This window comes from Nilaparvata lugens, chromosome 1, assembly GCF_014356525.2.
Source record: "Nilaparvata lugens isolate BPH chromosome 1, ASM1435652v1, whole genome shotgun sequence".
Classification (NCBI taxonomy): Eukaryota; Metazoa; Arthropoda; class Insecta; order Hemiptera; family Delphacidae; genus Nilaparvata; species Nilaparvata lugens.
In genome coordinates this window covers 99,792,147-99,809,531 of record NC_052504.1, presented here as the reverse complement: position 1 = coordinate 99,809,531, position 17,385 = coordinate 99,792,147, and the positions used below count along the sequence as shown (strand labels likewise).

The 17,385-nt window shown below is 32.4% G+C and overlaps 1 protein-coding gene across 1 annotated transcript; it reads left to right on the top strand.

Moving 5' to 3' along the window:
• The first annotated feature begins 836 nt into the window (after window positions 1–836).
• Window positions 837–13,805, top strand: LOC120349484 (endochitinase-like). Its single transcript, XM_039419782.1, has 4 exons — window positions 837–852; window positions 1,860–2,053; window positions 4,896–4,971; window positions 11,445–13,805. Exons 1-4 carry the CDS (start codon window positions 837–839, stop codon window positions 11,618–11,620), a joined length of 462 nt encoding a protein of 153 aa, XP_039275716.1. The 3' UTR covers window positions 11,621–13,805.
• Window positions 13,806–17,385: the final 3,580 nt, after the last annotated feature.

Genomic DNA, 17,385 nt, shown 5'->3' with positions numbered 1-17,385 from the left:
TGATTTATTACATAATTCAACATTTCAGCCCAACTAGGGCTAGATTTATATACGGTCATTTTATTGGGGTATAGGGGTCCACGTTATGATGGCAGTAGTGGAGAAAGATAGGAGAACAACGTTGTCGATTCTCTGTCTTGGAATGCCTTCTATAGACGGTAGCTGATACAGGTTTATTATGTGATATTAACTGCTCATTCTCGTTTAAATAATCAGTTATGTTTTATAAAGAAAGAAATATATTTTTAAATAATAATTGTATAATCAAGATGAAATATTTTGTTGATTAATATCAGGTCTACATTGTTAAAAGACGATCTGGCCACAGAGCAGAGCGAGAAAGAGCATATTTATTCATTTATTTTTTATTTTACAAAGGCGACTTTCTAGAAGTATTTTAAGCCTAGGTGATGATGATGATGGGATGAATGATAATACAATGAAGGTAGAGTTAGAATGAATAAAAATAAAGGTTATGCTATCTAAATCAATTCATTTGAGTCCACTTTTCAGTCCAGAAATAAATTAACTGTAAATTTTGAATTTGATTTGATTAAAAACCAAATATAATAGAATGATTACATTCATAAACTCTCAGAACTTTTAGTGTTATTGAACATATAGATAGTGTTGTGGCTTTGTAGAATGATAGATAAGGATAGCAATACCATATTGCTAATCAAAAACTGCCATTATAAGTGGACCTCACCATACAATGATGTTAGAAACATTCTGCCTAACTATAGGGCTTGAGATATAAATATAGCGTTGTCATTTCTCGGCTGTGACATAAGTTTAGCATTCACGCAGACACTTACCGTAAATTATTAAATAATATGTGGGAGACGTCATGTACTTGGAAAAATGTGAAAATAAATAAACTTATTCAAAATCTATATATAATGAAAACACTGGGATTTTGCCAAAGTATCAATGATTAATGTTAAATTGCATATGTCTCAATACATAACTTTTTACACAATAATCTTTGACAACATTTCAAAACACTTGGATTTTGCCAGAAGTTCAATGATTTAATGTTAAATTACATATTATGTATCAACTAAAAACTTTTACATTAATTTTTGAACACATTTCAAGTCTCTTCAATTAGTAATTTCTATAATGAATAGACATTCGAGTAGCCCTATTGAAATAGCCCTACATTATTAGAGTACTAGCCGTCAGGCTCGCTTCGCTCGCCATATTCGTCTCGCCAGGGGGCTCCGCCCCCTGGACCCCCGACTGGATCGTCCAAGAATGAGATCAGCAGGTTCGCTTCGCTTGCCTGGACGATCCAGTCGGGGGTCCAGACTAAACGTCTGGCTAAACGGATATGGCGAGCGAAGCGAGCCTGACGGCTAGTAATATAATATTCCCAGGAATAGCTCTGATTGAAGTAGCAGTGCCAAATCAATTTTACCGCGATAAATGCATTTCAATCTTCAACTTGGTGCCAACCTAACAAAGTCAACTCAACTTAATGCCAACCTGACAAAATTATTAATTTAGTTACCAGTTAACAACTGTTTCGAAGAGGTACTCTCTCTAGATTATAGTTCTATATTAACATACGGTATGGACATTTTTCAATTATAATTAAGAGAATGAGAAGATTATACATGCTAAAAGACGAACTTTAAACCCTTAAAAATCACCCTTAGAGTTAAAATATTGCCAAAAGATTTCTTAGTGCGCCTATAAAGGGCCAACTGAACATATCTACCAAATTTGAACGTTTTTGGTCCGGTAGATTTTTAGTTCTGCGAGTGAGTGAGTGAGTGAGTCAGTCAGTCAGTGAGTGAGTGCGATTTCGCTTTTATATATATAGATTAAGTGTTTTTTTTTTGCAATTTCAGCAAGACGGCACCCAGCTGTGGCTTTCTATGGATGTCCGGCCGATAACTTGGTGGTGGGGGTGCCTTGCTACGGCCAATCGTTCACCCTGACACCTGGTAACACAAACTATCAGCCCTACACCCCTGCCATCATGAACCGAGGCGGAAATCCGGGACCTTACTCAAAGACGCCTGGCAATCTGTTCTATTACGAGGTGAGCCATCAAAAATATTAATTTATTTTATTATCACTATTGTATTTTTTTAACTTTAAAGTGAAAAAACACTCACATTCTTTTGGAGTGGCGACGACCATTTCGTGCTGGTGTTGCACATTCTCAAGCCAAACAGAAACTTTATTTTATTCATGACTAACAGGTAACACGTGTTCCTCAAGGGTCTAATTGCAAACTTGAAAAACTGAAAACTTGACCTATTGAATTCTTGAAGAATTTAAAATAAGTCTATAACCATCTTAGGTAAATTAATCTTGAAAAATATTAAATATGCATTTGACCAACCTCGGTAAATTAATTGAAAACTTGACTTACTGAAATCTTGAGAATTTGAAATAGGTCTATAACTATCCTCGGTGAATTAAGAATCTATATGTAAAGTTCCAAGCTAATCAGTTCAGTAGTTCAGACGTGATGATGCGTTAGGCTAGGCACACACCGGTTAGTCAAGACAAAACAAGACACGTTCACTCACAAAACTTCACATAGCTTCTTATGAAGACATGTCTAATTGCAATGACCAATCAGTGTGTGAGCCTAATTCGTGAATTTTATTATCAAACTTGACTTACCGGTACTGAAATCTTGGAGAATTTGAAGTAAGCCTATATAATATCAGCCTAACCTTGTAATTACGTAAAATATAATATCAGGTAATTAATCTTGAAAATATTTATCTGTGCAACTAGTGCGCAAAGTGACAGTTTACTGCACCGAAAGAAACGTTTACGCCCGAGCCGTAGGCGAGGGCGGAATGGTTTCTTGAGTGCAGCAGAGGAACTTTGCGCACGTATTTCACATTAAATTTTTCCTACAGTTACCATTGAATATGAAAAGTGGGTGATTATGGGTAAAATTCGCTGAAATCCATCAAATGTTTTTCTGTGTAATTTTATTATAAAAACCTTAATTTATTTAAAATTGAATAATGTAGTAGTAAATGAATGAAGGCGGCACTCATGTGGTGGCTGTCCTCGTTGTCCATCGTTGTTATTATTATACCGTGCACCTCACTATACCACAGTCACTGTTACCAACTTCATTTTGATTTTGCTGCACTATTGCTCCATATAACCTACTAACTATTTTGCATTGCCATGTTGCAAATCTGGAGTGCAGAAAAAATTTTTCCCGCACTAGAGCGGAAAACTGATTCTTTGCGTTCTGTAATCAGTGCAGGAATGGCCACTTTTCAAGGTAACTGTAGGAAAAAAATTAAAAAAGGTCTATGACCATCCTAGGTGAACTAATTAAAAATTGAGAAACTGGAAACTTGACGTACTGTACTGAAATCTTGAAGAATTTGAATTAAGTCTATAGTCATCCTCAGTAAATAAAGAATCTATATGCGAAATTTCAAGTTAATCAATTGAGTATAGTTGAGACGTGATGATGCGTCATTCGTGAATTTCCTATCCCGTATGTGTATAAACCAGTTCTTTTCTTTATTATATTATAGACTAGCAGGTACCCCGTGCTCCTCAAGGGTCTAATTGAAAACTTGACAAACTGAAAACTTGATCTACTGGAATATTGGAGAGTTAAAAATAGTTCTAACCATCTTCGGTAAATTAAGAATGTATATGCAAAATTCCAAGTTAATCAGTTGAGTGGTTGAGACGTGATGATGTGTCATTCGTGAATTTCCTATCCCCTACATGTATAAGCCACTTCTTTTCTTTACTATATTATAGATGAATAATGAACATTTTTATGCCAATTGATTTTACAAAGTGTTCGGTACCTAGATTACTATTCCAATTTATTTATAATACTAGCCGTCAGGCTCGCATCGCTCGCCATATCCGTATAGCCAGGGGCTCCGCCCCCTGGACCCCCGTCTGGATTGTCCAAAATAAGATCAGCGGGCTCGCTTCGCTCGCCTGCAAGTACACCTCAGCGGAACCGCTGTACCGAATTCTGGACCCCCGACTGGATTGTCCAAAAATGAGATCAGCGGGCTCGCTTCGATCGCCTGCATGTAGACCTCAGCGGAACCTCTGTACCGAATTTGAAAGTATTATGTCAATTTGATCTAGAAAAACACCTGTTACTATATCGGCGTATCTTTAGCGAACAAAATTCTTCCACCTCAGCTAAACCTGTGTACTAATTTTTTTTTATATATTTCCATCGTCAATTATTGAAAAATGTGAGGAAACGCAGAAAAGCTGAGAAAACGCTTATTTTGGCTAATTGGATAAATTGGTATTTAGGAGGTCCTGGATAAATGCATTTCAATCTTCAACTTGGTGCCAACCTAACAAAATCAACTAAACTTAATGCTAACCTCACAATTTTTTTAATTTAAAACAACTGTTTCAAAGAGGTACCGTACTCTCTCTATATTATAGTTCTATACTAACATATGGTATGGACATTCAATTATAATTTTAAGATATTGGAATAAGAACTAAAAGAACTTTGAACCCTTAAAAACCACCCTTAGAGTTAAAATATCGCCAAAAGATTTCTTAGCGCGCCTCTAAAGGGCCAACTGAACATACCTACCAAATTTGAACGTTTTTGGTCCAGTAGATTTTTAGCTCTGCGAGTGAGTGAGTGAGTGAGTGGAGTCAGTCAGTCAGTGAGTGAGTGGCATTTCGCTTCTATATATATATATATATATATATATATATATATATCTATATATATATATATATATAATATATATATATATAGATGAATAATGAACATTTTCATGCCTATTGATTTTACAAAGTGTTCGGTACCTAGATTACTATTCCAATTCATTTATAATATTATAAACTTTGGATTTTCGTATAATAATAATTGAATATGATTAATATTTGTTTTCCAGATCTGCACATATGTTCAAAAGAATGGCTGGACTCAGTCATGGGCTGATGGAGCATTTTGTCCCTATGCTTATCAAGGTCAGATATTCAATATTTCTTGTAATTATTCTATACTTAACATTAAACAGCATAGGAAACCATTCTTAAATAGAAAGAAAAATAAAAAATCTCAGTACCCTTTTTGAACACTTGGAAATGGCATCAATGTTGAAACATGTTGTGATTAAATAATTCAAAAAAGGTACTGAGATTTCTTCTATTTATATTACAAGTAGTCCTAAACAGAAAAGAGAAACCATTCTTCTCTTTTGGAAATACATCACAGCATGTAGGCCTATCTCATATACAGAGTTGGTGAAAAGTATGGAAACAGCTGAATTTTCCTTTTGAAAGGGAAATTTGATAGGCCTTTTTATAATACCTATTATACATTTTTTATTTGATAAAGCATCCCCAATCTGACCTATTGTCCAATTTCCCTTGTAAAAGAAATATTCAGCTGTTCCTTTACTTTTTTTCACCAACCCACCTGTTTATTTATCATTTTCATTATTTATTCTTTATTTATTCATACAATCATGAAAAATGATAGGGAGAGAAAAAATAAGGTACCTAACATTGTGCTGTTCCTCTCCCAAATTTAGATAAGGTTAAATTTATCATTCAACTCATAAATTGAAAATTTTATTTGGAGCTGTGTGTGTAAATCAAACCATCACCTCTAAACTATATATTTTGGATTAAGGCAGTGGCGTAACGTTTCCAAACCGGGCCCCCCCTAAAAAAAAATCCGGGCCCCTGTTCTAAAATCGTACCACCTTTCTCCAGCCACCTCTCACCCTTCTCGCAAATGAAATAATGATTCGAGTAAGTCATTATATAGTATTTATATTTACGGCACCCCTGCCACACTATATGGTATATATGTTCAGGAATTCAATGGGAAAATAATTTCTTTCCTCCAATGCTTACTTAAAGATAGTAAATAAAGATAATAACGATCTACTTTAGAACCATTCTGACAATCTTTGTTTGAATCAGAGAGAAAAGAAGTAAATCTTATCTATAAGTAAGTGGTTTGAATAGTCTCAGTCTGGATTGTCTCACCGGATGTATAAATCTTAATTATTTGTAAACAAACAACATTCCTAATTTTTCAATAAGCTCACTACCAGCACACAAGTATTGAAGCTTTGTCAATGGAACTATAATTATTATTACGAGTACCTAGATTTGAACTAACTTTTTCAAATCAGAGTTTATCAGAGATTGACAATGGTGTAATAACCGAAACCGGTCTTTCTAAGTATCAATAAATCTGTAGTTTTTTGACAATCTCTTAGTCTTTTCAATTCAATATGAACAATGATTGTTTTTCTTTCTTGCCTTATTCATTAATTTCTACTTGTATTCTCTTGATATTAATTTATAACCAGACTGATAACATTGTTCTATTGCATATTTCTTCTTAGACAATGAATGAAACCTGTCATTTTCCACAATAAAACTTCTGCTTTTTTATCAAAAGTTACTTCCATGATTACTTAATTTTTCTTTTTAAAGTATGCAATATATAATTATCATTGGGCCGTAACCCGGGCCCCCTAGACCGGGTAATTTAATTTTTTCAGAAAACCTATATTAGCATACATATTATCCGGGCCCTAGCCCGGGCCCCCTAGGGCCCCGCGGTGGTAGCGGGGGTGTACGTTACGCCACTGGATTGAGGTTTGGAACAGTTTTGAGTGAATGTCTAATGTTGCTTTTACCTGATGACCCATGTATTGACTATGAATAAATAAATAAATTATATTGATCTTAGATCAAATTTAGTTAAAATAAATTCAATTCAAATTAAGGTTTGAAGCAGTTTTGAGCTAATGCCTAGTGTTTACACCTGATGACCCATGTATTGACTATGAAATTAATTATATTGATCCTCAATTAAATTTGGTTGAAATAAATTCAATTCAAATTAAGGTTTGAAGCAGTTTTGAGAGGATGCCTGGTGTTGTTTCACCTGAATTGTATGTTATATCAGTCTATTAAATCTTTCAGTCTATTCTTGAACTTGATATAGTTTGCTTCGCCTTGAATTTTGAGGGGCAAACAATTGTAACATTTGGTACCAGTGTAGGAAGTCTTCTTCTTATAAATTTCAAGTTTGTGTTTGTCCAAGAAGAGTTTATCCCGGTTTCTTTTGCTTATGTAAAATATGATTATGTAAAATATCGGGGACCGAGCTTCGCTCTGGAGTACAAAAGCATAAAGAATTTATAACGAAAGAAGAAAGTATAATAACATTCATAACAGTAAATTGAGATTAATTCCCAAAGGAATGGAAAAATTTCCCTCAAAAAGGCCCAGTTGAACAAAAGCCGGTTAGATTTTAATCCTGATTAACTTCACGTGAACCAAATCAGAGAAGACCATTTCGAAAAGATGGATCTACTGGAATTAATCAGGATTGAAAATAACTCGACTTTTTTGCAACCGGTACTAAGTACCTGATTGAATGATTGCAAAAGTTCAACAGCTGAGTCATAATTTTGACACAGTCCCACACACATGAACTCGCTCACTTACTTCCATCACCAACAGACAACGAAATAATCATTATCAGCTGTTTTTCCAAGGATGAATAATAATTATCCTTTCAATGTCCTTTAGCGAATTTTCGCAGGGATGAGACGTAGTGCAATCGAATCTTTATATTATAAACCTACTATGTTCTGAATTTCGTGAGAATCGTTGGAGCCGTTTTCGAGATCCGGTGAAATACAAACATATAAACATCTAAACATCCAAACATATGAACATCCATATAAACAGAATTTGCTCGTTTAATAGGATAGGATAGTAATATTGAATTTTTCACCTTATGATGAATGGATATAAGTGGAAGAGTAATTATATGTTTGTTTTTAAATAGAGAAGACAAGTTTTGTTGATTCTAGTACCTAATAGTTTTCTTCGCGACAGGGATGTAGTAATTATTATTTATAGGTTTATAATTTTCTAAATGACTAAAACTATTTGCTGGTAACTCCCATAAAGGAATCCTCGGGAGTACCTAATTTCTCTGATAAGGAAGCAATTGTATGATTATTTTGTTATATATTTCATTGAAAATTGAAATGTTTCTTCATACTGTTATGTTATATGTTTTCATTTGAAATTGTAATTGTGATTTTTCTTTTTTACGAGAAATAAATTATTATTATTATTATTATTATTATTATTATTATTATTATTATATTATATTATTATTGAAGACTGTTTGGGTTCAATGCCTGTGGTCTTCCTTTTAAAATAAATAAATAACGTTTTTGCAGGTGACCAATGGGTGGGCTTCGACAACGAGCGGAGTATTCAGATGAAGATGGACTTCATAAAGCAGAAGGGACTCGCGGGAGCCATGATGTGGTCCATAGATCAGGACGACTTCACTGGAATGTGTGGACCAAGAACCCAATCATCAGCACTGTTCACCGCCATATGAGAGGATAGTAACATATAATATAAAGGCACAGACACACGAGGCGTTTATTCAGAGGGTTCTCACGAGAGGTGTAATGGAAAATCAAATAAAAACTTTCATTACGCTTTTATTGAAAACTTTAAAATATTTTATTAGATATTCTTCAAATATTTAAAATATTCTTAAAATATCTTAAATATTTTAAAGCTTTTAATAAAAGTGTACTAAAAGTTTTTATTTGAATCAAGTAGCCCATGTAAGCGAAGTGATTTTATGAAATGGAAAATCGAATATTATTTTGATGAAAGTTGCTTAAGTATCTGATAATATATCATACAGAAAACATAGCATAAGAGAATATTCCATGATAGGGCTTTTATGTTCACTGATATCACTGTTAACTCAAGCCTAAAGTCCTAGTAGTTATTTTTAATGAAGCTATTATGACGCTGTTAGTCTCTCATACGTACTGTGCCGTTCTTACACTCTCACCCGGCCAAAACATTAATAATTGTAGGATATTATTCTTTAAATCAATATACTGATACAAATCAATGAAACTTTTATTAATTCCACACATCCACATTTTACATTTTCTTAATTTATTCATTGAGCTTTTCTCGTAAAACTATCTTGTGTATCTATTTTATTTACGATGTTGCTTTCTGAATTAATCACATGACTACTTTCATATGATGTTAAATCATATGTGAAAATAGAATTACCATCGCTAAAATCTCATATCCTACATAATAGATAGGTACTGTAGTTGTCGGCAGTAATCGGTTTGAGTTAATAAAAAATCGGGTGAAATTTGGAGCATAAAATACCTACCTATACCATGGTATATCTTCTTAAGCTATATTTCCTCTATGCTGATATACAGAGTGCCCCACGAAAAGTGTGATAAAAAATGAAGCATTTGATGAGAGTTAGTTGATAATCTGGGAACTGATATACTGGGTATACCATGGAATGTGTGACAACCGGTAACCATAGACTCTACTCAAAATTTGCAACAAAAATGTTCTGTAAAAATTTTCTTAGATCTTAGTTTTCAAAGATTTAATATACCATTTATGGTGAGATATGTGAAATTTATTCATAATAGAACACTAAAGATATTGTCTAAATATATCAAGAATTTATTAAAAATTTACAAACATTTTTCAACACTTATAGTGTCATAGGTATTCATTGTAGATGTCTTGGTAGGTACCGTACACCATTATGATTTGTCTTTAATGAGACAATTGAGTGGTTGAAGGCTAACTTATGACATTAGATTTGAATAATATGTTTCCTATTCACAATTAAAATACTTTAACTGTAAAATAATTGAATAATAGATAAAATAATTGTGTTTAATAATTGAGTGTTCACAATAGAAGTTATTAAAGGCTCAATTTCTAGGTTAGTGATAGTAGATTATTATGACTGTAAAAAAGTATCTTAGCTGTTGCAGTAATCAAATGTTCAAAACGTTATTGAATATTCTCAATTATGTGTTCTCAACAAATCCACAATGCCAGAACTCGGAATGAATTGCACAGACAGCTGGTAAGTTGGAATTGGAGGGAAGGGGTTAAACTGTCTCTGTCTCAAGTTAGACTACTGTCCCAAGTTAGCCGGTTTGACGGTAGTCCTAGTATTTGTTATTGGTGGAGCTATGTGACGCTGGTAGTCTCTCATACGTACTGTGCCGTTCTTACACTCTTACCCGGCCAAAACATTAATAATTGTAGGATATTATTCTTTAAATCAATATACTGATACAAATCGATGAAACTTTTATTAATTCCACACATTCACATTTTACATTTTCTTAATTTATTCATTGAGCTTTTCTCGTAAAACTAACTTGTGTATCTATTTTATTTACGATGTTGCTTTCTGAATTAATCACATGATTACTTTCATATGATGTTAAATCATATTTCAAAATAGAATTACCATCGCTAAAATCTCATATCCTACATAATAGATACAGTCGAACCTCTGTATAACCAAGTCGATTATCCCGAGAAAAAATTCGCTGAGGAGAGGTATTCGTTATTGAGAGGTTCTGTCAAGAAAACTGCCACGATCCTATGGATCTTATAATATCGTATCACGGCGGTAAATAAATGAATATGGTACATAAAACATATCATCGCGAACGTAGGTAGGGTACCTATTAGGCCAATATGATTAATATAAAAATTTTAAATTCATGCTGTTGAAAAAACATGTTTTTTTTAATATTTGTGGAATGTAATAAGTAAACTCACCAATTTATTTCCAGAAAGCTTGATTTGTACTATTAGTAGAGCTTAATCAAAGTACGGTACATACTCTGTAGCAATATTTTTCAACTTTTTACACTATTATTAGATGGAACGCAAAGTACGGTTATTTTGTCAATAACTTCACTATAAATACTATAATAACTCAAATTTCCTATTTTTGTTTTATATTTGAAAAGGTGAGTAATATCGGTGAATTTTTCATTTGAATAAAACATCATGTTCGATAAACGACTCACATCTATTCAAAAAGTCGGACATGTCTGGTACACTATTTTTCAGTTTAATCCTTGCCGGATAATTTTGAAAGCCTCTAGAACTTCTTGATCTGACGGATTCTTCTCCTCAGGTTCGTCACAGTCATCATCATCATCATAGTCAGTTCAAAGAATTGTGAATGTGTGACAAAAGCAAGAATGGGAAAGTCCAGTCGCTCACTTACTTCCATCACCAACAGACAACGAAATAATCATTATCAGCTGTTTTTCCAAGGATGAATAATCATTATCCTTTCAATGTCCTTTAGCGAATTTTCCCAGTGATGAGACGTAGTGCATTCGAATCTTTATATTATAAACCTACTATGTTCCGAATTTCGTGAGAATCGTTAGAGCCGTTTTCGAGATCCGGTGAAATACAAACATATAAACATCTAAACATCCAAACATATGAACATCCATATAAACAGAATTTGCTCGTTTAATAGGATAGGATAGTATTGAAGACTGTTTTGGGTTCAATGCCTGTGGTTTTCCTTTTGAAATAAATAAATAACGTTTTTGCAGGTGACCAATGGGTGGGCTTCGACAACGAGCGGAGTATTCAGATAAAAATGGATTTCATAAAGCAGAAGGGACTCGCGGGAGCCATGATGTGGTCCATAGATCAGGACGACTTCACTGGAATGTGTGGACCTAAGAACCCCATCATCAGCACTGTTCATCGCCATATGAGAGGATAGTAACATATAATATAAAGGCACAGACACACGAGGCGTTTATTCAGAGGTGTCTCACGAGAGGTGTAATGGAAAATCAAATAAAAACTTTCATTACGCTTTTATTGAAAACTTTAAAATATTTTATTAGATATTCTTCAAATATTTAAAATATTCTTAAAATATCTTAAATATTTAAAGCTTTTAATAAAAGTGTACTAAAAGTTTTTATTTGAATCAAGTAGCCCATGTAAGCGAAGTGATTTATGAAATGGAAAATCGAATATTATTTTGATGAAAGTTGCTTAAGTATCTGATAATATATCATACAGAAAACATAGCATAAGAGAATATTCCATGATAGGGCTTTTATGTTCACTGATATCACTGTTAACTCAAGCCTAAAGTCCTAGTAGTTATTTTTAATGAAGCTATTATGACGCTGTTAGTCTCTCATACGTACTGTGCCGTTCTTACACTCTCACCCGGCCAAAACATTAATAATTGTAGGATATTATTCTTTAAATCAATATACTGATACAAATCAATGAAACTTTTATTAATTCCACACATCCACATTTTACATTTTCTTAATTATTCATTGAGCTTTTCTCGTAAAACTATCTTGTGTATCTATTTTATTTACGATGTTGCTTTCTGAATTAATCACATGACTACTTTCATATGATGTTAAATCATATGTGAAAATAGAATTACCATCGCTAAAATCTCATATCCTACATAATAGATAGGTACTGTAGTTGTCGGCAGTAATCGGTTTGAGTTAATAAAAAATCGGGTGAAATTTTGGAGCATAAAATACCTACCTATACCATGGTATATCTTCTTAAGCTATATTCCTCTATGCTGATATACAGAGTGCCCCACGAAAAGTGTGATAAAAAATGAAGCATTTGATGAGAGTTAGTTGATAATCTGGGAACTGATATACTGGGTATACCATGGAATGTGTGACAACCGGTAACCATAGACTCTACTCAAATTTGCAACAAAAATGTTCTGTAAAAATTTTCTTAGATCTTAGTTTTCAAAGATTTAATATACCATTTATGGTGAGATATGTGAAATTTATTCATAATAGAACACTAAAGAATATTGTCTAAATATATCAAGAATTTATTAAAATTTACAAACATTTTTCAACACTTATAGTGTCATAGGTATTCATTGTAGATGTCTTCATAGGTGTTGAAACATGCTTGTAAATATTTTTAATAAATTCGTGGTAATTTTAGATAGTATTCTGCTAGAGTTTCATTGTATATAGATTCTTCTATATTTTTGGAAAACATCAGTGTCTAGAGAATTATCAAAATCTAATTTTAAGGATATGGTTGGAAAGAGAAACAAATTTCCAATAAGATTCATATAATTTGTTTCTTTTTTGACGCTTTTAACCTTTTTCTGAGCTTCATTTTTGAACAATATTATTGTCGAAACTACAGTAAAGATTTTAATAAATTTTATTCAATACGTTATCAATAATAGTTTGGAAACGAATTATCAACTAGTAATTCGTCGGGGATAGTGAAATAGATGAGATTTTTCTGAGCGTTGAAACTTTTTGAAATTTGGTTTTGAATATGTGTAGTTTTTTCAACTTTGATTACTCATGGAAAGTTCAAAGCCGTCAAACAAGAGAACAAATCATATCAATGTTATAGGATATTTCTTCCTCACTTCAATGACATCCTTAGAAATAGATTTTGACTGATAATTCTCCAGTTATTAATGTATTTCAGAAACTTTTTGTGTAGGTAGTTGAGAAGTTGATATTGTGGTAATTATTCATATTTATTCATTATTTATTCATTACATTTCACAATCACAATATCTCCCACGGATTGGGAGAGAATCAACAGGATAAACCCAAAACTGTTTCTCTCCCTAATTTTGATAAAAATAGTCCAAATGAGGCTATGAAAACACTTTTAAAAAATCACAAAAATGTACAGTCCAAATATACATTATACTAATGATTTTGTATCTGGGTTAATCAGAAAGATGGAATAAATTATTATTACACTTGAAAAGGCATTCATAAATTGAAACACATTAAAAAACTTGATAAATTTGAAGCCGGAAAAATCACAATTGCATCACATTTTGATGTTATTATGAGGAATCTTGCCATTTCAAGTAGCCTACATCCTCTCTGATTAAATAAAAACATATTGAATGAAAAAGACTAAGAAATTGTCAAAAAACCACTGATCTCAGTTCAAACCAGTGTTTTTTGACAATTTCTTAGTCTTTTTCATTCAGTATTTCAAAAATATTGAATATGTACTTTATTCAACTTCCAGCACTCATAAAAAGTTCAAACCCGTCAAACAAGAGAACAAATTATATCAATGTCATTTTACATTTTTTCTTCACTTCAAACATATCCTTAGAATTTAATTTTGACTGATAATTCTCTAGCCCATAGATTCTAAATTAAATTTGCAACAAAAAATGTCCAGTAAGATTTTCTCACAATGACCTTAGTTTTCGAGAGAACTAAGGTCATTGTGAGATTTTTCTATATTTTTGGAAATATCTTTATGGGCTTTCCAAAAATATAGAAAAATCTATACATCTCGAAAACTAAGGTCATTGTGAGAAAATCTTACTGGACATTTTTTGTTGCAAATTTAATTTAGAATCTATGGGCTCCAACTGTTACACCTTTTGAAGGACACCTGTATAGTGGTCGGCACTGTAAGACAGCCGATAAGCCCAGCTCCATGTCCTGTCCTGTCCTGTGCCGTGCCGACTATAGTGAGGAAACGCCTCGTGTGTCTCTGCCCCAAGAATAGAAAATGTACTCAATAGTTGTCTCTATGATAATGGGTTACTGCCAATGGAAATGTGGTGATCGTAAAACCATCAGCAAATAATATATCAGTTGAAATTCAAAGAATAAGAAGTTGATATTGTCAATACCACTTTTATTTTTTCATAACATACAATCAAATTATTAGTTGAAATTCAATCAATATCAAATTTATAGAAGTAAGAACACCCAACAATTACCAAAAATAATATATATCAAAATTCAAAACCAATATTTAAACAAGTGAGAAAATTAACCTATATTTATTGGGAACTTTTATCAATGAAGATAAGGGAGCAGTAAATTATAGATTGGGCTTAGCCTCTCCCAATCAAATTTTCTATCAAAATTTGGGGAAGCAAAAATTTTGGGCTTCAAGCCTGTTGGTCCTTTCCCAATCATTTTTAATGAGGTGAAATAAGAGCGAAATTGTCAGTTCCACATAATTTAACTAAAGTTTCAATACACCAAGGCATCAGCTATCAGTGGTTTTTATTGGTTAGATCCCAACAGCAACTCATATTATATCAATACGATATAATATGCCTCTGAGAATGTGGTGATGGTTAAATCACCAGCAAATAATATATCAGTTAGAATTCAAAATATTTAAACAAGTGAGATAATATAATATAAGTCGATATAATAAGTTGATATAATAAAAGTCGCTGGATCCCAACCAAGAGCTTTTTTAACTAAAAAATCAAGACCTCTTCATTAAAGTCTAACCAAAAAATACCACTGGAGCTGATGTCTTAGTGCATTGAAACTTAAGTTTGGCTCAAATAAATTATGTGGAACTGACAATATAAATCGTTTTTATTCCACCTTAATATGGAGAAATTCCTCAATATTTTCTGGTCATAGTGTAAACATTCATAATGAGTTGAGAAAGATATTCTCTATGTACCGGTATGTAAGAATAGACAAATGAATAATTCATAAAATTTGGGTGTAGAGAGGTGTTGGGCTAAGCCAGTTGCTCTCGCCCAGTCATATATCTATAATTATGATTTGTAATAATAATACGGTACGTATTGACATAGAGAGACAATAGCATAAGTAGATATCTCATGGTATAGGGCGTTTATGTCGCAATTTTACTGTTATCTCAAGCCGATTACTGTCGATTTTTACTGTATTGAAAGGGTGAGAGTGTATGAACGGCACAATATGAGAGACTACCAGCGTCATAAAGCTTCACAGGAAAGAACTCCGTGGACTATCAGCTTGAGATAACAGTAAAAGTTGCGACATAAACGCCTTATACCATGGGATATCCACTAATGCTATATTGTTTCTCTATGGTATTGATGAATATTAATGAATATATCATTTTTCAAATGATTTGTGCTTCTATTTAGATGAAATAAATAAGATTAAATATCGTGATGAGCATTCAATAAAAAAAGTGCAAAAGAGTAAAAATTCTCGAGAAATCAATTCCAAATTTCTTACTATAAAATCATAAAATGGATAATTCAGATAATAGAAATAATCTCTTAGGCTCAACTCACACCTACGCGACTCAGGTCGATAAGAGACGCGACTCTAGTCGAGAGCATGTGTTTTCAAATGGTGATGTCGCGGAGACTAGAATCGACTGGTCTGAGTGTCACCATTTGGAAACACAGTCATGCTCTCGACAAGAGTCGAGTATCTTCTCGACCTGAGTCACGTAAGTGTGAGTTGAGCCTTCCTCTTGAATTCGGGATGCAAAAAAGTGAAAATTCCAGAAGAATCCCAAATTTTCTCACTTTAGAATAATTTTAATTAAATTCAGATAATTTTGAAGAAATAATATATAATTATTAAATTTTTGAAGTTTATAGTTTTTTGATCAACAGTTTTCTATTATTTATGGGAAATTTAATTTCGAAGAAAATGTGAGCTTACTAAAGCGGCGTTCACACCAAAGTTATTAACAAAATGTTAATAACTTAATCCCTATAGATTCTATTAGATTAAACATAACTTATCATACACATGATGAGCATATGTGTTTGTCAAGTTCCGTTCAATCTAATAGGGTTAAGTTATTAACATTTTGTTAATAGCTTTGGTGTAAACGCGGCTTCACCCAATGCATTTGCACTCCACTCAAAATGCTTTACTAGGTACTACACCTGCTCTAGTTCATAAAGGAGTTTCCCATTATAGTTGAGTAGGTCAATTTCAGAAAAAAATTAATTTCCTTCACATTTTTAGTACATTATATATAGCCTATACTGAAGTTTAAAATGTTATATACATTGTAATAATTAGATTGCTTGTTTGTATTTTAATTGTTGTTAGCTGGTTGCATTTTAATGGTTGTTAATTGCTTGTTTGTATTTTTTAGTACATTATATACAGTTTATTGCAGTTTAAGTTTAAGATGTTACATTCATTTTCATAATTAGATTGCTTGTCTGTATTTTAATGGAGATAAAATGATATGTTATGTAGGCTTACATTATTTTATCAATTAGATTGCCTGTTTATATTTTAATAGAGATAAAATTTATTTATTTATTCTATTTTATTAGTATATGATATAATTGAAATTCATGATACCAAAGTATATTTAGTGAAAGAGTTGTTCTGTTTACCAGGAAGATAGCAAGATAATAAATAGGTGAGATTACATCGATTTAGTCGTCGAACCAATACTATTCAAGAAAGAACATGATCAAATTTATCGTAGGAACTAACCGATTGAAATATCAAATCAAATTTTATTCTCAACAAGAAACAGTTTAAAAAATAATGCAAAATGAATAATTATTTATTCTTTATTGATTCATACAATAAGAACGGTTCATAATCAAAATTATAGGGAGAGAAAAAATAAGGTAAAATTGTGCTATTCCTCTCCCAAATTTAGATAATTTTACACGTACCGTAGTCCGAAATAGGTTGAAATAGGTTTAACAGTCGGTTAAATTTTAACCGTGATTAATTCCACGAG